Below are 21,664 nucleotides of genomic sequence, written 5' to 3' on the forward strand. Positions count from 1 at the left end.
TACTGGAAGAACTACTGGACGCAAGCATACTAGACAAGGGAAACTGTAGTGACATGTACGACCTGTGGTGATCACAAGTTAACTAGATGCAATACAACTGAGCAAACACTAGAGGGGGCACGGGAGAGACATATAAATAGACGGGGACAGGAAGTGAGGACACACTTCACAGAGGGCAGAACTTGGAGCAGGACACATACACCCACACCAGCTAGGAGTACTGAAGGTAACCTTAGGAAACAGCTCTGAAGAGAGAACGAACTCACAATAAAGCATCTTCTCCACATTTGAGACTACGAGCTTTATTAAGACACGAGTAACAACACACGACCGACTGACAGAAAGGGCCGACACCGTACTGGACGCAACAAGAAAGAAATGGGAGGAGGACCTGGGGATTGAGATAGGGTGGGGACTCTGGAGCGAAGCACTGCATAGGGTCAACTCCACCGCCACGTGCGCAAGGCTCAGCCTGACACAGCTAAAAGTGGTACATAGAGCCCACTTAACAAGAACCCATATGAGTAGGTTCTTCCCGGAGGTGGAGGATAGATGTGAACGATGCCAAGGAGGCCCGGCCAACCACGCCCAGATGTTCTGGTCTTGCCCCAGACTTGTGGAGTACTGGACAGCCTTCTTTGAGGCAATGTCCAAAGTGGTGGGGGTGAGGGTGGAGCCATGTCCGAAAGTGGCAGTCTTCGGGGTCTCGGACCAGCCAGATCTATTCCTGGGGAGGAGGGCGGACGCCCTTGCCTTTGCCTCCCTGATCGCCCGCCGGAGAATCCTGTTTGGCTGGAGGTCAGCAGCACCACCCAGAGCTGCAGACTGGCTGTCCGACCTCTCGGAATCTCTCCAAACGGAGAAAACCAAATTCGCCATCCGAGGGTCAGACGACAGCTTCCACAGAACGTGGGAGCCATTCACGCGAATGTTCCGTGACCTGTTTGTGGTCAACGAACAAGAGGAAGACTAGCCAGGTAGCCAAGAATCAGGGGAAAGTAGTCAAGAATCAGGTGATGGTAGCCAAGGCATGAAAGGGAGAGAAAGAGAACAGCTAAACCTGAGGAAAGAAAGGTGAACCACGGGGGGGGGGGGGGGGGAAGACAGCTAAACCTGAGGAAAGAAAGGCGAACCGTGGAGGGGGGGGAGAAAACAAGAGAGAGGAGAACCAGCGGGGTGGGGCAGGGAAACAGGAGCCGGAAGGAAGGCACGGGATGCCAAAATGTGCATGACATCTCTCCAGGAGTGGGGAACGAGGAAAATAAAGGTGGAAGACTGGAGGAGCAGCAGAAGCGGAGGCAAGCGCGGGACGGCAGCGAGACCCGTCTGGGAGAAGCAGGCGACAACACAAAACACAGCCAAGTATCGCACACTGTAATTATCTCCCCGGCACCCAAATGTATATTTGCCTCCCCAATCCCCGCCCCCCGCAAACAGTCGCCTACTTACGTGGTGTAAATAATTCTGTGTACACAACGGTAATTATACCTTGTTCAAAAACCCAATTAAAAAACATTTATAAAAAAAAAATAAAAACCTAAAGTTCTTAGTAGTCCATACAGCCTCTCCACAACCCCTGCAATCTTTAGGCTTTTATGACCACTTATACAGTGCGCCATCACAAACCAGCCAGTACAGTTATTGTGCAAGGTGGTGAAAAGGAGGAGAAAAACAAACTGTGGTTAATTTAAGCAATTGCTTTGGGACATACTTCCGTGACTCCGTAAAGGCCAGGCTTTCACGCTCACCTTAATGGATGTTCCTTCCCAAAATGTAGTCAGTGTGGTGACGGAGTTGCATTAATGTCACACAGGACAAGTTACTTACTTGGATGTCACAACCAAACAGCATTCATGGTCACTCTTCAGGTGCCAATCCCACAAATAACAAGGCTGACAATTTAATTTTACAAAACACCACAATAGGGTTTCAACTCAAACTGGATTGTTGCTCACTACCAATCACTGGACATGTATTATCCACTCGAGTCAAAACATAACGCAACAAGAATGAGTACGGGGAGTTGATCAAAGACAGTTAAAAGCAGTTTTTGAGGCGGTTTAAGATGATCTGTAGCAAAGTAACAGGTATAAACACAAAATTCCAGCTAGCAGGGATGCTATTGACATTGCTTAAAGAAAACAGTAGGCCAGTGTCTGAACGGTGTAGGTGGTTGCAGACATAAGATCAAAGAGCAGGGAGGAATCTGCAACTATGAAGCTGTTTGCAATAGGAACAGGAGCTGGCCATTCAATCCTTTGAGACTGCCCAGCCATTCAATAAGATCATAGCCCATTGGGATGTGGTCTGTGTTATGCATTTTATGTCTTGTCTGGATCTCAAAATTCACGTTTTCTTATAGTTCGACTGCTGAAGCAATAAATGTACAGTTGCAATGGGTGCGATTCTCCACAACGGCCGATGCGAAACCCGGAGTGTTTCACGACGGCATCGGAGGCCGCTCCTCGCCACCGGCGTCAAGGCAGTGAGCCGATAATGACATGGCTGGCGGCGCCTACATGACGTCAGCCGCGCATGCGCGGTTGCCGTCTTCCCCTCCGCTGCCCTGCAAGACGTGGCGGCTTGATCTTGCGGGGCGGCGGAGGGGAAAGAGTGGCGTCTCTTGGAGACGCCGGCCCGATGATCGGTGGGCACGCCATTTTGGGGGGGGGGGGGGGGGGGGGGGTGAGAGAATCGCAATGCTAACCACTGTGCCACGTGCTGCCCCACAGTTGCAATGTTAATCTCCTCCAGCATCTACTTGTGTATTGATTGACGTTGAAAGTTGCCATGACGAAAAGCACAACAAACTGGTGATGAGGCGACGGGTCCTTACAGTAAGGCCATCCGAAAATTAAAGTGAAGAAACTTTATTTTTCAACTGCAAACCACACGTTGGCTTTGAACTGCACAGCAGAAAAAAGGCTGACAGGAAGTTGCTGAGTTAGAGCAAAAGAAAGTTATGATTCTTCGTGTTTTTTTTGAAGCAGTCCACTACCTTTTCCTAGCTCAGAAAATATTTTTCAAACTGACATTTCCAATAAGGGGGAGGAATGCGCTATTCATTATATGTCTCGCCTGGCTTGCTGTACTTTGCAACCCAGTGCATTATGAGATTGTAGGACCCATATTTTCTTGTTCGACTTGTTTAAAAATAAAAGATTAATGCAGCTGATTGAAAGATTTAAAAGAAAAAACCAGCAATCAAAAATCTGTAGCTTTAAGCTACAGATCTCCCAACCACTCCCAATAAAATCTACTTCATTACAATTAGAGTGAAATGCTGAAACCTTTGTTTTAAAAGCACTCTAAAGCGAAAGGAAATGTCTTTAAACACTCCTTCTAAATGAGAGCATATTTATGCTTCAAGCTCACTGCAGTACTAAAGCTGGAATACTGTGTAATTGATACCTTTGTTGAAAAATAAAAACTTTATACCCTGCAAGTAAGCACCACCTGCATGGTCACACATTGGAACTGGAGATAGTTATAATTCTTCGTGTTTTTTTTTTGAAGCAGTCCACTACCTTTCCCTAGCTCAGAAAATGTTTTTCAAACTGACATTTCCAATAAGGAGGAGGAATGCGTTATTCATTATATGTCTCGTCTGGCTTGCTGTACTTTGCAAACCAGTGCATTATGGGATTGTAGGCCCCATATTTTCTTGTTCGACTACTGAAGCAATAAAGGACAGTTGAAATGTTAATTACTCCAATGTCTATATGTGTACCGATTGGTCTCGAATGGTAACAGAACAAAATGAACTACACTTTCCTGTCTGCTCCTATTATAACCCTGGACTCCTTTATCTATCAAAAATCTAATCAACTCTGTCTTGAATAAATTCAATGACCTAGTCTCCACTGCTTTATGGGAACAGAATTCCACGCACTAATGACCAGAGAAATAAGTTCTCCCATCTCTGTCTTAAAATAGAGACCTCTTATTCCTTTTTTTAAATTTAGAGTACCCACATTTTTTCCAATTAAGGGGCAATTTAGTCTGACCAATCCACCCACTCAGCACATCTTTGGGTTGTGGGGCAAAACCCACGCAAACATGGGGAGAACGTGCAAACTCCATACAGACAGTGACCCAGGGCCAGGATCGAACCTGGGACCTCAGCGCTATGAGGCAGCAGTGTAAATCACTACTCCATGGTGCTGCCAAGAGACCTCTTATTCTTAAACCTGTGTTCCCTAGTTCAAGTCTCCCCTACAAGTAGAAACATCCTCTCAGTATCTACCCTGACAGGTAACCTCAGGATTTCATATGTTTCGTTAAGATCACCTCTCATTCTTCTAAACTCCAATGGATATCGACCCAATCGATTCAACCTTCCTTTATAAAAGATAAGCCCCTCATGCCAGGAATGACTCGAGTGAACCTTCTCTGAATTGCTTCTAATGCAATTATATATATTTTCAAATAAAGAGACCAGAACTGGACACAGTACTCCAGATTGTGTCTGATCAAGGCGTTGTAAAGATGCAATAAAACTTATCTACTTTTGTATTCCATTCCCCTTTCATGGTAGCAGAGTGGTTAGCACTGTTGCTTCACAGTGCCAGGGTCCCAGGTTCGATTCGCGGCTTGGGTCACTGTCTGTATGGAGTCTGCACATGCTCCCTGTATCTGTGTGGGTTTCCTCCGGGTACTCCGGTTTCCTTCCACAAGTCCCGAAACGTTAGGTGAATTGGTTTTCTGAATTCTCCCTCAGTGTACCCGGACAGGCCCCAGAGTGTGACGACTAGGGAATTTTCACAGTACCTTCATTGCAGTGTTAATGTAAGCCTACTGGTGACACCAAAAGATTATATGCCAACATTCCATTTGCCTTCCTAACTAGTTGCTACACCTGCACATTAATATTTTATAATTAATGTATTGGGACTCCCAGATCCCTCTGAACCACCAAGTTTTGATAATTGGTTAGAGATGAGCAGTATTTAACATGGGATAGCACATGGCAAGAGTTTTTGTACAATTACAAAAAAAAAGTATTTATATCCTCAATTAAGTATTTTTGAAGTGTAGTCATTGTGTTGCAGAGCACTTCTTGGGTACTAACAAGATCAAATAGGTGAAAAACAAAAAGTTGGAAATGTACAGCATATCAGTCAGCATTTGTGGAGAAGGCAATCAGTTAACATCTCAGGTTAGCACCCAATTAGAAAAGTCAAACATGAAGATGACAAGACGTGAGAAAATTGTACTGGCAAAGGATGAACTGAATTGCATTATAACCAGGGGATCTAAGGTAGCAATAAGCAATGTGGATTTTCTGGAATACCACCAAGTATGCACCGAATGGCCTCCTTCTGCATTGTAAGGATTCTACATACACAAGAAATTCTAACTCGACAGCAATCGTGATTAATAATGGGATCAGCGGTTATGGGGAGAAGGCAGGTGAGCAAAATATCATTAAATATTATTAATTTGACAGTCAACCTTTTGAAAAAATATATCTCAAGACATTTCAATCAATGTAAATTTTGTAATCGGACTTTAGATTAGTCAAATCAATATATTCAGACCTATGGGTGTCTAGGTATAGAGATATTTTGATTTGGTAAATGCTTGTTTTTATTTAAAAGTCTCGCCACGAGCTAAAACTATCACTTGGACACTAGGGGCCGGGTAAACCTGTTGACTTTTGAACAGACTTCATTTCCCAGAAATGACATCAAAAAACGTCACATAACCCGGTCATATGGGGGGGGGGGGAGAAGGGTCAGGAACCGGGCCCAGGGTTTTTTTTGGGGGGGGGGGGGGGGGGGGGGTCGGGAGCCCGGAAGGGGGGGGGGGGTCGGGAGCCGGAAGGGGGGGGGGTCGGGAGCCCGGAAGGGGGGGGGGGGTCGGGAGCCGGGAGCCCGGAAAAGGGGGGGGGGGGGGGTCGGGAGCCGGAAAGGGGGGGGGGGGGGGGGGTCGGGAGCCCGGAAAGGGGGGGGGGGGGGGGTCGGAGCCCGGAAAGGGGGGGGGGGGGGGAGGGTCGGGAGCCGGAAAGGGGGGGGGGGGGGTCGGGAGCCCGGAAAGGGGGGGGGGGTCGGGAGCCCGGAAAGGGGGGGGGGGGGGGGTCGGGAGCCCGGAAAGGGGGGGGGGGGGGGTCGGGAGCCCGGAAAGGGGGGGGGGGGGGTCGGGAGCCCGGAAAGGGGGGGGGGGGGGGGTCGGGAGCCCGGAAAGGGGGGGGGGGGGGGGGGGGTCGGGAGCCCGGAAAGGGGGGGGGGGGTCGGGAGCCCGGAAAGGGGGGGGGGGGGTCGGGAGCCCGGAAAGGGGGGGTGGGGTCGGGAGCCCGGAAAGGGGGGGGGGGGGGGGGGTCGGGAGCCCGGAAAGGGGGGGGGGGGGGTCGGGAGCCCGGAAAGGGGGGGGGGGGTCGGGAGCCCGGAAAGGGGGGGGGGGGGTCGGGAGCCCGGAAAGGGGGGGTGGGGTCGGGAGCCCGGAAAGGGGGGGGGGGGGGGGGTCGGGAGCCCGGAAAGGGGGGGGGGGGGGTCGGGAGCCGGAAAGGGGGGGGGGGGGGTCGGGAGCCCGGAAAGGGGGGGGGGGGGGGGTCGGGAGCCCGGAAAGGGGGGGGGGGGGGGTCGGGAGCCCGGAAAGGGGGGGGGGGGGGTCGGGAGCCCGGAAAGGGGGGGGGGGGGGGGTCGGGAGCCCGGAAAGGGGGGGGGGGGGGGGGTCGGGAGCCCGGAAAGGGGGGGGGGGGGTCGGGAGCCCGGAAAGGGGGGGGGGGGGGGTCGGGAGCCGGAAAGGGGGGGGGGGGGGTCGGGAGCCCGGAAAGGGGGGGGGGGGGGTCGGGAGCCCGGAAAGGGGGGGGGGGGGGGTTCGGGAGCCCGGAAAGGGGGGGGGGGGGGTCGGGAGCCCGGAAAGGGGGGGGGGGGGGTTCGGGAGCCCGGAAAGGGGGGGGGGGGTCGGGAGCCCGGAAAGGGGGGGGGGGGTCGGGAGCCCGGAAAGGGGGGGGGGGTCGGGAGCCCGGAAAGGGGGGGGGGGGTCGGGAGCCCGGAAAGGGGGGGGGGTCGGGAGCCGGAAAGGGGGGGGGGGGGGTCGGGAACCCGGAAAGGGGGGGGGGGTCGGGAGCCCGGAAAGGGGGGGGGGGGTCGGGAGCCGGAAAGGGGGGGGGGGGGGGGGTCGGGAGCCCGGAAAGGGGGGGGGGGGGTCGGGAGCCCGGAAAGGGGGGGGGGGGGTCGGGAGCCCGGAAAAGGGGGGGGGGGGGGTCGGGAGCCCGGAAAGGGGGGGGGGGGTCGGGAGCCCGGAAAGGGGGGGGGGGGGGGTCGGGAGCCCGGAAAGGGGGGGGGGGGGGTCGGGAGCCCGGAAAGGGGGGGGGGTCGGGAGCCCGGAAAGGGGGGGGGTCGGGAGCCCGGAAAGGGGGGGGGGGGGGGGTCGGGAGCCCGGAAAGGGGGGGGGGGGGGGGTCGGGAGCCCGGAAAGGGGGGGGGGGGGTCGGGAGCCCGGAAAGGGGGGGGGGGGGTCGGGAGCCCGGAAAGGGGGGGGGGGGGTCGGGAGCCCGGAAAGGGGGGGGGGGGGGGGTCGGGAGCCCGGAAAGGGGGGGGGGGGGGGGTCGGGAACCCGGCTCGGGGTTTGGGGATCAGGAAACGGGTCCGGGGGGCCAGGAGCCCGGAAGGTGGTCAGGGGCCAGGCCGGGGAAAGGGGTCAGAGGCCGGCGGACTCTCACTATCCCTCAGACGCCTCGCTGTCCCCCCTGGGCTCAGCCCCGGGTGGGCGGCCGTTTGTTTATCGCTCCGCCCGCCTCCGGCTGCGCGCATTTCAATTCCGGACTCACCATGTACCAGGTTCCGAGGATAATGGTGCCGGTGCGGACATGGCAGAAAACGCAGCACCAGGTACTGTACAGGCGGCTGCCGACAGATTTGAAAGTCATTGTTTTCTGGGGATGGGGGTCGAGGGACGGCAATAATGTCCGCTCAGCGGCCTGGGCTTTCACCTCGCAGCGCCTCAACCCAATCTGACAAACCACACCCACCAACTGATTGACAGCGGGCCCCATCCAATCACAGCGCCGAGAGAGGCAGCCGCACAAACAGGCCAATGGGAAGGTGGCAGCGGCTGCGTCACAGAGTTCCACTTTCATTTCGTCATCGAGTGGGCAGACTGGCAACGCCTAGTGCCTACAAATCCACATCGTCTCTTTGTGGCACGGGGCTGGTCTACTGAGTTCCCCATATCTGCAGTTTCATACCTGGCAATAGCTGAGAAGGAAGTCATTGTACCCATCGTTTCTCTGCTGCACCAGATGCCACTACCCTGCCTTTTCTCGTCGCTGCAAGTTTCCCCCCCCCCCCCCCTGTTCAGCTAATGACAAAATTCCTATGGAAAGCATTAATTGAACCTGCCATCACCACACACTCAGCCAATACATTCCAGATCCAAACCACTTGCTGTGAGAAAACGATTGCCATTGATTCTTTTGTCAATTACCTTCAATCTGCCAGTGGGTAGTAGGGTACCATAGTGGTTAGCAAAGTTGCTTCAAAGCTTCAGGGTCCCAGGTTCGATTCCCAGCTAGGTCACTGTCTGTGCAGAGTCTGCACGTTCTCCCCGCATCTGCGTGGGTTTCCTCCGGGTGCTCCGGTTTCCTCCCACAGTCCAAAGATGTGTGGGTTGGGTGGATTGGCCATGCTAAATTGCCCTTGGTGTCCAAACAAATGTTAAGTGGGGGTTACTGGGATAGGGTAGATATGTGGGCTTCAGTAGGGTGCTCTTTGTAAGGGCCAGTGCAGACTCAATGGGCCTCCTTCTGCATTGTAAATTCTATGATCTGCACCCTGGGCGCGATTCTCCGCAAATGCGGAGAGTCGTGAAGGCTGCCATGAAAACGGCCGTGTTTCACGGCAGCCTCCGCGCCCCCGCCCGGGACCCGATTCAGCTCCCCGGTCAGGGCTAGCATCGCGGCCCCGTGAACTACGGCATCGCAGGCTTAGCGAATTTCGCTAAGCCCGCGCGCCAATGTTAGTGACGGCTGATGCATATGATGACGTCAGCCACGCATTGGACGACTCCAACCCGTGCATGCGCGGATGACGTCATCCGCGCATATGCGTCAGACCCGCGGTCCGTAATGCCCCTCAGCCGCCCACGGACTGATCCAGCGGGGCGGCGGAGTAACAAAGAGTGCGCGGGGTAAGTACCTGCTGCCCGCGATCGGTGCCCACTGATCGCAGGCCCATGCCATCCTTGGCACGGCCGTGCCAATCGGTGGCATGGTTGTGCAGAACGGCACTTTGGTACCGTTTTCACGAACTTATATAGCAGGTGTATTCAAATTCGTGAAAACGGCCGTAAAGGCCTTGGAAATCGGCCCATCGGCCAGGGGAGAATCGCTGCTCGCTGTAAAAAAACGGCGAGCAGCGATTCGTGTCGGGGGGCGGGCGTGGGGGTGGGGGGGAGAATAGCGGGAGGGCGTCAGACCAGCGTCGCCGTAAAAATTTGCGCCGCCCTCTATTCTCGGCCCCATCGTGAGTGCGGAGAATCGCGCCCCCTGTTTTTCAGCTTCCAATGGGAGCGGTTTTTCCCCTGTTTGCTCTGCCCAGACTCCTCATGACTTTGAATATCTCTACCAAATATCCTCTCACCCACTGCTTTTCCAAGAATGTTTTTAATATAGGAATAAAGGAGCAGGAGTGTGCTGTTCAGCCCCTTTCAGCCTTCTCCGCCATTCAACTGAATCATGGGTGATGTGTCTACTAAAACGCCATTTTCCCATTCTCAAAATTTTTCCATGCATTTGAAGCTCCTCCTCCCTGGAACCATTCTTGGAATATTTTTTGTACTGTTCCTGAACATATGTTCCAAAGTATGCTGCCCCAAAATGGACACAACACACCAGTTGAGGCTAAATCACTATTTTATACAAGTTCAATATAATTTCCTTGTTTTTGTACCCCTATTGATGAAGATACCATAATGCCTTTGATAACTTCTGCCACCTTCAATGATTTATGCATATATGCACCTACATCTCTCTGCTCCTGCACTCTCTTTAGACTATATCCTTTATTTTATATTGCCGGTCTGCACTCTTCCTACCAAAATCAATCACTTCATACTTTTCTCCATTGAATTTCATCTGCTTGTCTACCCATTGTACCAACCGATGTCATTTTAAAACAAAAATTGGTTGAATGACTGATGAAATGAAAACCGCTTATTGTCACAAGTAGGCTTCAAATGAAGTTACTGTGAAAAGCCCCTAGTCGCCACATTCCAGCGCCTGTTCGGGGAGGCTGATACGGGAATCGAACTGTGCTGCTGGCTTGCCTTTCAAACTTTCAAAGCCAGAGATTTAGCCCAGTGAGCTAAATAGCCCCATGACTACTAATTAATAAGCAAAATACCACACATGCTGTAACCCTGAAACAAAAACAGAAAATCATGGAAATACTCAGCCTGTGAGGCAGTTTCTGTGAAGAGAGAAACCCTTAACATTTCAGATTGATGCAATATTAAAACCTGTTGCATTTCTAACTTCTGAATCCAATGGGAGGTCGGTACAAAATGAAACATCATCATTACTGGGCGACACGGCAGGACAGTGGTTAGCACTGTTGCTTCACAGCGTCAGGGATCTGGGTTCAATTCCTGACTTGGGTCGTTGTTTGTCTGGAATCTGCACGTTCTCCCCATTTCTGCGTGGGTTTCCTCCAGGTGCTCCAGTTTCCTCCCACCAGTCACAACAGATGTACTGTTAGGTGAATTGGACATTCTGAATTCTCCCTCAGTGTACCTGAGCACATTCCCTAGTGTGGCAACTAGGGGATTTTCACAGTAACTTCATGCAGTGATAATGTAAGCCTACTTGTGACACTAATAAAGGTTATTATTATTACTGTCAGCAAAATAGGCACAGGCCTGTGTTATTCCCAGCCTATAGTTGCAGGTGAGTTCAATGCAGGTTTAGCTCTACATAAGTGCGTGTATGTACAGTAAAGCCAATTTTTCCACACCCCAAAGCTCTTTCCTGTTGCCAACTTCCATTGGGAGGTGATGAACTCTTGTCACTTTGCACTTAGGTACCTGTCAATGGAACTATGCACAACAAACTGAGTTATAAGGGTCGAATTCCCTGATGAATTCCTGGTGTTGCTGAAGATATACATTATAATGACCCCTGCACCACAGAAAAGTTACAGGGTGGAGGCCATTTGGTCCTTCTTGTCATGTCAGCCTGAGAACACCTAGTGCCCTTTCTAATCCCACCTTCCTGCACCCGACCCATAACCCTGCAGTTTACAGCACTTTTTACCATTTAAAAGCATTTAGCTCTGCCTCTGCTGCCAACTGAGGAAGCGAATTCCAGGCACCCACTACCTTCTGCGTAAAAATGTTCTTCCTCATGTCTCCTCTACACCTTCTGACACGTATCTTGAATCTATGTCCCCGGTTCTAAAATTCTTCGCCAAGGGAAACAATTTTATCCTGTCCACTCCATCTCTTCCCCTCATACCCACCATCCCCTCCTTCGTTCTTTTCCACAACCTCTCCAGTTCTGTGGGACTGCTTTCCTCTTCATTTGGCAACCTTATAAACCTGTTTTCCACCACGGCACTGAAGCCAATTCTGTAAAGATTAATTCCTATAAATCATAGAATTTACAGTGCAGAGAGGCCATTCAGCCCATTGAATCTGCACCGGCCCTTGGAAACAGCACACACCTCCACCCTATGCCCATAACCCAGTAACCCCACCTAACCTTTTTGGACACTAAGGGTAATTTAGCATGGCCAATCCACCCAACCTGCACATCTTTGGACTGTGGGAGGAAACTCCAGAGCACCCGGAGGAAACGCACACAGAGACGGGGAGAAGGTGCAGACTCCGCCAAGCCGGGAAACGAACCTGGGACTCTGGAGCTGCGAAGCGATAGTGCTAACCACTGTGCTACCGTGATGCCAAATTAGGCTAGCATTATTTCAAGATTCCATTAGGGAGGCCTATGAAGTATCTGAACCAATATGGCATGAATCTACTCATGGTGCCTTTTGAGCACAGGAGGTTATGTGCCTTTTGAGCACAGTGAGTTATTTTTGCCAGCGTTTTATGCCCAATTTCGGCAAAATGACATCCAATTCCCCACCCCGCACCAGAGACGGAACTAAAATATGAGTCAGACTTTCGATGATGGTTGCATCCAATTGCTAAATAGATCTTGAAAAAGAAAATCAGTTCATGCCATGCACCAATGTGTGTCTTGTCAACAACAGCTTCTATTTAATACAGCATCTTTTGCATAATAAAACATCCCAAGACACTTTACAAGAGAACTGTAAAGCAAAATTAGACATCAAAACACATAAGACGATGTTTGGACAGCTGGCCAAAAGATTGGTCAGAAATAAATCTTAAGGAGTGTCTGAAAGGAGGAAAGGGCTAGGGAGGAAATTTCAGAGCTCAAGGTCTATGCAGCTGAACAGCTACCAATGATGGTGAAATTAAAATTTGGAGGTGCTCAAGAAGCCAGAATTAAATGAGCACAGATATCTTGGGAGGGTTATAGGGCTGGAGAAAATTAGAGAGATACTAAGGATATGAGGCCATGGACGGACTTGAAAACAATCAAGAATTTCAAAATCGGGACCTTGCTTGACTGGATGCCATTGAGGTCAGATAACACAGGGATGCTTGTGATCAAATATGATGTCACGGTTGTGAATCGTCTGGTTCAGCATCAGATAGTTGCCAGGGAGAGAATTGAAGTCAGTATCTAGGAAACAGAGTTCATAGCAGGCACTAAAGACAATGGCTTCAGTCTTTCCAATGTTTCGCTGGTGTAAATTTCTGATCACCTAGTACAGGATGTCAGATATGCAACCTATCTAACAAAGAACAAAACACTTAATTTTCTTTTTGACAACATGTTTTGCAATTTACTCAAAATAGGGTAGATGCAGATTATTGGCCAGAGGTACTATAATGAATGGCATGATAGCCGCCTATATGTAGAAATGCATATTAATAGGGCACGTCCTCAGTTATAATTAATACGCTGGAGAGTCAAACCAATGCTGCATAATCCAACATGTTTCTACATATTTCCCTTCAGTTAAAAGAAAGCTAAAAATAACAAGATCTCCCAAGTTTGCCTTTTGGCTTCAAAATATTTAAACTGAAGTTTTAAAGAAAATGGGCTGGATTTTCCGATCCTCCGCGCCGAAATCGCGATTGGCGCAGGGGCGGAGAATGGGCATTTACGCCAAAATCCTGTCCGACACCTCTCCCGTGATTCTCCAGTCCCCGGGGAATCACCGCAAATCGCGCCCATGCGGTCTACGCAGCACGGGTAGGAGGCGATTGACAAGAGGCCCCCCCAGCGATTCTCTGAGGAAAACTGGCCGAGTTCCCGACAGTGTGGTTCTAACCACGTTTTGCCTCTCGGGAATGGCCGGTGGCGGCTGCAGACTCAGTCCGCGGCCGCCCTGGTCGGGGAGGGGGTGATCCTTCCATGGGGGGCTCATGGACGGCCAGGCAAGCGAACAGGCGGCACCGATCCGTGGGCGCCCACAATATCGTGGGGACCTACTTCTTGCATCAGGGTCCGCGGTGCGAGTCCGCCATGGCCGAAGTGTAATGCTCGTATTCGCAGCCAGACCGCAAGAAGCACTCCGGGGCCCTGCAGGTTGGAGAATCACTCTGGACTTTCTTAAGGAAAGTCCAGAGTGAAACGCCCGCGTTTTGATGCTGGCGTGGGGACATTGCCCCATTATTGGTGAATCCCACTCCATGTGTACTGTTTGAGGAGGCAAAGGTACTTTTATAATACAGCACGGCTTCTGTTAACCTACATCACATTATTTCCTAAATCTGTACATTCTAATGATGTATGTGGTAGTGATGAAAAAATATTAGGAGCACTGTTAAAACAGTTGACAACATGTTGGGGTAGTTCATTAATAAAAATATGCAAGAGTAAATAAATTCTTGCCTGCCAATTCTCTTTCCCCTTCTCCCAAAGGCACAGGCTCACTTGGAACAACAGTTTCAGGAGCATAAGCAGCCCACCACACTTTACATCAGTGTCTATTTTTCAAAAGTCAGCTTAGACTATGAATGTAGGTTGGGTATTTGAGTACAGGGGCAATCACAGTTGAGCCTGATCCTTTCATCACTGGACTTTCATGAGCTATATCACCCCCCTCCTTGCATTAACAAGATTAACTATAGTGCTTCTACCATAATCTTGGTTGCGATCTGTTAATTAGTACAGTTCAAAGATTGTATCTGGAATGGTCAACGATGATAAATATTTTTAAAGGCACGCATCATAGCTTAGACGGTTATTAAACATAGCCTGAGTAGGCAATTGATGTTTAATGAAACATTTTTCAAATGTAGTTCTGAAAAGCAGTTTATGCAGGTCTCATAAAATGAATACCAAAATAGATGAGACTTTTAATATCAGCTGTCAAGTAAAATATCACTCTCCTTACACATTAAAAAAATGATCAAACATTTACCAGCATATGCTGAGAACACCTTCACCATAGTCACTGTATTGCAAATCACAGTGCTACTGTACAAGTTCCACTTTCACAGCTTTATATTTGTAAAGTTTGAGAAATACCTTCCAAAAGGATTGTAAAAGATTTGTTAAAACAATTATCCTACTTAAATTAACATAACACAATGATTACACCACACACGTGGTTTACTATCAGGAAGATATTTTTTATTATCCTTTTTAAGACCTTCATGAAATGAAATCTTATGAAAAGGATAAACTGCGTGTTCCATCATTTCCCAATGCGTAGCATATTTACCTCATGATAAATACTTGTTTTTTTAAACCAATTGTTGAAACATAGAACATTCATTATATAACAGAAACGAAAAAAAAAATCGCACAAACTCTATAATATAAAGTGCAAACATATTATACAGTAATGCAGACTTATACTGAAAAAATTGTCCACATTATCAAAAGACCCAACTTGTTTCTAGACTACCTTTAACCAAATGACTGTTCAATATTTTACAAGTAGGAAATCAGTAAACTTCAGAAGCCCAGAATTCAAATTTGAAAATCCAAAGTAATTTAAATATTGAAAAAATGTTATTCCCTTGTTAAATACTTTTGTCCAGCGTAAACCGACCATACAATCTGATGAGTTGCAAATTCCTGCACATTTTAAAGTTTCCCGCGCAGTAAGGGAATGACTTATAAAGTGGTTCACTTTGCATCAGTTCTGTTAACTAAATCAGTCACTAGAACAGAGAAATGATGCATAAAATGGACTTTACAGTTATATATAGGTTTGAGTAAAACATTTCTTGACAGTCTTAAACAATTATCATTATTTGCTACAAAAGCATTTCAAATTTAATTTATTAATTGATGCCGTAAATTATCATTGCATCAAGATGTTTATGAAGTAAAAGTCAAATATTCAGCGAGAGCAAAACAGGCATAACCTTCACAGCAGATTTGAAGTCAGGTCATATTTTGAAAGAAATGTGTCGCAGAAGTACATTGTAATTCTATATAAATCGTTGCTGTTGGGGGAGGAAATAATGCACTCCAAGAGTTATAAAAAAAGGACCGAAATACTTTCTTATAAGAACACTCGTGAGAACTGTTAAATCTTCTCCTATAAAACTGTTAAGTCATCATTAAGGCTAATCTGGCCATATGACCAGTTAAAAAGTTGTATAGCTGGAGAAAAAACATCTTTCCTGCAGTTATTCAGAGACTGGCATGTGTTCATCATGTTTATCACTGATTGTGAAAGAAAATGTAATGGGTGAGTGACAGTAGCAAACACCCTCAGAAATCTGGATAGTTTAGCTCTTTGCAAATAGTAAATGCTATATTTAAGGATACTGGTTCAGGAGGTATCGGTTGTTGCTAACTAGTAGGCTATTTACATAAAATACGATGTTGCTTTGATTTTAAATCACTCTTTAACTGAATTCTCTTCCAAAGAAAATTGAAAATTCACTGCTACATTACACAGGATTGTATCTAATATTGAATACTCAAACAAATAATACACAAGGTGTATACCTAGGGAAGTCATAGGTGCTGATTTACTTTCTGTAAGATAATTTAGTGCATGTGTTCTAGCCTTCATTCAGACATTTTTATCCTTTGTTTGCGCCAACTCAGGTTTTGATGCTGTCAAGAATCCAACACAGCAATTAAACACTATCCCTTTAGTTCAAACAATTATCATTACATCTTTAGTTGTCACATTTCACACTGTTTGTCATATTACTGCTCAATGATTCATTTAGTGTAAGCACATTGAATGAAACTATAAAATAAAATAAATTATCAATTTGAAAAGTTAATGGAAAAAGACTTTAGATTTCAGAAGGCAATGGACAGATCATCATATCATAAGTTTGAGTGCCTGTGACTGATGCTTAGTTTGTATAAACTATCTTATTGCATCTTGAAATGGTAACATTGCAGAACAACTAGGTTGAGCAAAAAAAGTGGATCTTTCTAGAAGGCCCCCACTTCTACATTTGTACAGCAACCCTGATTGGGTTTACAGCAAAATGTTTCAAAATGAGCACATTTCTTGGAAATATTGGTCTTCAATGTCGTTTAGATCAATAACTGTAATGCCAATCCATGGATTTCCGTCTGATTGGAATAAGATATTCTCATTAGTAAGCGCTCATTGAATCCTTCTATCAACTGATCAGATAATCTCAGCCTTTAGTATCTATTTTAACATTGGAGATTATGTCCCCTTTTGTTTGATAGAAGGTTTAGAAATAAATCAGCCTGACTGATATAGAGCACTTTTAAACTCGAAACTAAGGATTTGTCAATAAACGAAGTGAAAGCATTGGCACCACTGACAAAAGATACATAACATGTTTTATAGGCTGCACTTCTAAGGCTCCCTTGCAGTTTGCAAAAAAAAAAATCAGCCATGTTCACCCTAAAAGATGCAAAATTATAGTATTCAAATAATAACCTTGCTTGTCCAGATTTTGTAAGTAATACCTGAAGTGCTATAATATTGCTATGAGCTATCAGTGGACAAATGACAGATGACTCCACATGTACACCTCAACATTGTCGAGTATGATCCTACCTGCAAGTAACCAGTATGACTTAAGACACAGACATGCAGACATAGTTTTAAGTACAGCTTCACAATAAGACACAACACATCTGTTCCTGTGTACATGAGATGAACATGGACAGTTTTACATGGATTGCAATTAAAAATGAAACTTTAAAAAAAAAATGTAATCTAGCCTGTTTCTATACTGCCATAAGTCGAGGCTGCTTGGGACTGGCAAAGCGGGTTTGCATCCCATGTTGTGCTAAAATAGAAAAATCTACAAGGAACGTAGGAAATGCATCCCTTTTGTAGCTGAATTTCACCCTTCAGTAGCAATAAGCACTTGGCTTCAACTACTCCGTTTCCTTTGCTCTGTGGTTTCCATGACTAGGCCAGAGCTTCCTACTATTTTGTCCCTTTGTTCATTTTATGGACTTAGTGCAATGCTTCCTGCAGCAGAACGCTTGAAGCTAATTTAGCAGTAACTGGTGACGATATCAGAATGAAAAACTTGAACCATTTACATGAATAAAAAGGCAGCGTCAAGTTTCTCTTCTTGCTTTCATTTTCCTCTTCTCTGTTTTGGCACAATCTAAAGTGAAGCCATTATCTGTAATAAATACAAAAAAAAAGCACTCGGGATTAAATATTGTTCACTGAACAATATGTCATCTGCCTACAGCAAGCTTATTGTTATATATCAGAGAATAAATCCCTGTCGGTGACGTTTCACGTGATTTGCAGTGACGTCAGCAGTGAATGTTCGCATGGGCTTCGGTTCTCCATCTTAGATTGTATGAGCAACATCCTGAATAAAACCTCTCATTGTGTTTGTAAGAATCGAGAGTGTGGGCACCTCAATACCTTTTCTTTTTGCAGCAAACTCAAAGATTACGATTTCCAGATTTTGGGACATCTAATAAGACCTAACAAAATTCCCCTTCTATTGAGTTTTTGAAATTCATCTTTGCTCATCAGTCCTGGAGAAGACAATTGGTGGAAGTGATATTATGGATGAATTCTTACCATAAAAGTTAATTGCGGTTAGAAAGATTTGTAGCATAAGAACTGATTCACTGGAATAAAATTTACACACTCAATCAAGCACAAAACCCAGGACCAGAAATTCCCGCCCAGTCAACACACCTTTGGCTTTGTCTGATATATTTAACATCCTGCCCGCAACAATTCGCAGGGCGGGCGGGACCAGAACATTTAGGTCCCAGTTTCCCGGCTCCATTAAGCCCAGTGACCCTCTCAGACTCCATGACCTTGATATGAACAGGGAGATTGGAGGGGGGAGTGGGAAATAATTGTCAAAGCCAGGAACGTGGATGCCGTGCTAATCTTAATGGTTGTGGCTCATTTAAATAAAATAATGGTGATTCCCACAGACAGCTCGGTCAGTGGAGCAGAATCGGAGGCCAAAATTGGGGACCTGTGGGAAGCTCCGGCCAGTTGTGAGACAGCCAAGGTAGGGCCCCAAGGTTCCAATTCCTTAATGCCTGTGAAAGGGGAAATTATTGGATTTTATAGAGGGGGAATAGATCTAACACCCCTGCATTAGAGTAAAAGCAAATGCTGGTCAAGCACCTGAGATCAGCAGAACTCGCCAACAAGGTAGTTTACTTTTTCGAAAAACAGACAATTCTCTAGCTCGACTACTAACAAGCTTTTGGGTGAAGGTTTAATAATAAACCTACATAGGTACGATCGGAATTTTAAAACAACGTTCTGTGTACTGAATAACTGTATATCAGTCTGTACCTGTGACATGGGAGAGAAAATGGTTTTAGAATGCTCTCCCTGTGATTGCTGTGTTAGAGAAATGTGTTAGAGGAGGGTGCTCCCCCAGAGGTTTCTCCGGGGTAGTTCCTTCCATGTTTGAATCATGAATAAACTATTGTAACCGGTTCCTGGGCCTCCTGTGGTTAGTTGGAGGAAGTCCACCACAACGCTGTCTTACTCAGATGTGAGGTCGATCTGTGAGGGTTTTGGCTTTTACCCAAAAGTTTGGTGATTTTGTTAACAATGCAAAATGAAAGCACTGATTAAGCACATAATTTGCTGCAAACGAAAATGGTCGAAACAGCCACCAAAAGAGAAATAATATATAAACCAGGAAACCCAAACTACACATGTTTAAGGGGTTCTGCTGACAAAATACGAAAGCAGAAATTTAAAGTCTCTCCAGACAGTAGTGTAACCTGTGCATTTGAACAAAAATGCTGCTAAATATTTTCATAACCTCTTCCACAATGTTAAGAAAAACATTTAAAAAATTAATTTCATTTCAATATTTCATAGATTTACTTCATAGCATTAAGATCAAAAGGTTATGGTCCAGGAATTTCATTGCCCAGAGACGGTCCTGACTGACTCTGGTACAACTGTTGTGAAGGCTGCCAAACACAATGCAGCAACAGTAAAATTCTGCACAGCATTAAGAGTGAGTTAAGTTTTCAGAGTCAGAAAAAAAAACTCCCAGACTTTAACCAGCAGCCTAAAATAACAAACCAACTAACCTATCTAATGAGCATTTTAATAACACTAAAGGGCCCTTCATGTCCGAAGTCCCATGAGTTGCTGAGTGAATTTGTCACCGTGATGGCTCAGGTGCTGCAATCGACCATTATTGAGAAAAGGGTCCTATAATGAATGTAGGGGCTTAATTTGAATATTTAATTCCTTATTTTAAATAGGTTGGCATGGATCCTGGATGCCTCCAAGAGCAATCAGATACAATAGAACTGGTGGTGCACTTCCAGCAGCTAATGAGCATACTCAGCCTCTCAATTTGGGTGGCGGTATTTTTCATGACTGTAAAACAGGCATAATACTACTGAGTTTCCAGGCCCCTAGCCCTGAATTTTAGCTCCTGGTGAGACTTAGGCAGGCAGTAGTAGTAGCGGACAGCAAACTCTCTGGGTCCCTGCAGTGCGAAATCTGGGGGATTTTATCATAGAATTTAATCTGGGACTAATTCTAACTAACCCTGACCAGATTCAGTATCAGTATCTAGAAATCAGGATATTGTTGGAAATTGGTCCTTAGCTTTTAACTGAATAGGCTGTGAGCACTGGTTGTGTCTACACAACCAGTTCGTCCAATATGGAAACTACTTTCAATTGTCTTCCTTGCTGACAGCAGCCCTCAAATACGTCTTGATGAGGGTTGGGAGTGGGCTAAGTATTACTCTATTTATAAATGATTGTCTCTGTGATATAACAAGACACAGGGTTAGATTAAAAGATTAAATTTTCTTGGACATTGTACAAAAGGGAGTTCATGTCCCAAGGGTGCTTAAAATTTCTTGAACCAAATGCATTCAAACAACACTGATATTAACAGATGGAATTCTGTTTTTTTCCTTCAAACAAAAGGGATTTGACAATAACTGGCACACAAACTGGTTCAGGCAAAGGCAAGAATAAGTGTCAGAGGATCAAATTCCATTTCTCAGTTTGCTGTGATGTAAGTTAGGTTAATACAATTTCTATTTTTCAAGGTATATTAAATTGAACTGACTAGTGCCCTCCTAACATGTTTGAATCTATGAAAAAGGATGTGATAACTGGACACTTGGAAAATAATAGCAGGATTAGCCACAGTCAACACAGATTTATGAAGAGGAAATCACATTTGACAAACCTGTTGGGAGTTCTGAAAGGATGTAGCAGAATAGATGAGGGTGGCGTGGCGTGGGGGGGGGGGGGGGATCAGTGACTGCGGTGTGTTTGGATTTCCAGAAGGTTTCCAATGAGGTCCCAAAAAAAGGTGAGTAAACAGAATTACAGCACGTGAAAATTGGGGTAATATACTGGCATGGATTGAGCATTGGTTAATGAACAGAAAACAAACAGGAGGAATAAATGGGTCATTGTCAGATTGGCAAGCTGTGACTAGTGGAGTATCGCAAGGTTCAGTGCGTGGGCTCTAGCTATTCACAATCTACATAAATGATTTGGATGTGGGGTCTCAAAAGTAATATTTCTAAGTTTGCTGATGGCACACAAGTAATGGGAGTTGTGAGAAGAATCAGGAGGGGATCAGGGTTATGGGGAGAAAGCAGGAGAATGAAAATGAGAAACATATCAGCCATGTTGAATGGCAGTGCAGACTCGATGGGCCGGATGGCCTAATTCTGTTCCTATGTCTAATGTTCTTATAACTCAGAGAGGCTTCAAAAGGATGAAGATAGACCAAGAGAGCATGCAAGAACATGATAGGTGGAATATAGTATGTAAAAATAAAGTTATCCACTTTGGCAAGAAAAACAGAAATGCGGAGTATTTCTTAAATGGTGAGAGATTGGGAAGTGCTGATGTCCAAAGGGACACTAGAACATAGAATGCAGAAGGAGGCCATTCGGCCCATCGGGTCTGCACTGACCCACTTAAGCCCTCACTTCCACCCTATCCCCGTAACCCAATCTAACCCTTTTGGTCACTAAGGGCAATGTTACCATGGCCAATCCACCTAACCTGCACGACTTTGGGTTGTGGGAGGAAACTGGAGCAGCCGGAGGAAACCCATGCAGACAGGGGGAGAACGTGCAGACTCCGCACAGACAGTGATCCAGCGAGAATCGAACCTGGGACCCTGGCGCTGTGAAGCCACTGTGCTATCCACTTG

General features: G+C 46.8%; 2 protein-coding genes across 4 annotated transcripts in view; both read right to left on the reverse strand.

Annotated features, from left to right (window-relative positions):
• Positions 1 to 7,984, reverse strand: part of laptm4a (lysosomal protein transmembrane 4 alpha) — a 31,116-nt gene extending 23,132 nt beyond the window's left edge. The window contains exon 1 of the mRNA XM_038800157.1: positions 7,774 to 7,984. Within this exon, the coding sequence (XP_038656085.1) occupies positions 7,774 to 7,872 (99 nt within the window). The 5' untranslated portion in view covers positions 7,873 to 7,984. The remainder of the gene's footprint in view (positions 1 to 7,773) is intronic.
• Positions 7,985 to 14,372: 6,388 nt separating this feature from the next.
• The window catches only part of LOC119967506 (protein LYRIC-like), a 191,755-nt gene continuing 184,463 nt past the window's right edge, over positions 14,373 to 21,664 (reverse strand). For all 3 annotated transcript variants that reach the window (XM_038800159.1, XM_038800158.1, XM_038800161.1), the window contains one exon: positions 14,373 to 17,639. In XM_038800159.1, the coding sequence (XP_038656087.1) occupies positions 17,572 to 17,639 (68 nt within the window). In that variant the 3' untranslated portion in view covers positions 14,373 to 17,571. The remainder of the gene's footprint in view (positions 17,640 to 21,664) is intronic.

The sequence above is a fragment of the Scyliorhinus canicula genome, chromosome 6, assembly GCF_902713615.1.
Source record: "Scyliorhinus canicula chromosome 6, sScyCan1.1, whole genome shotgun sequence".
Lineage (NCBI taxonomy): Eukaryota > Metazoa > Chordata > Chondrichthyes > Carcharhiniformes > Scyliorhinidae > Scyliorhinus > Scyliorhinus canicula.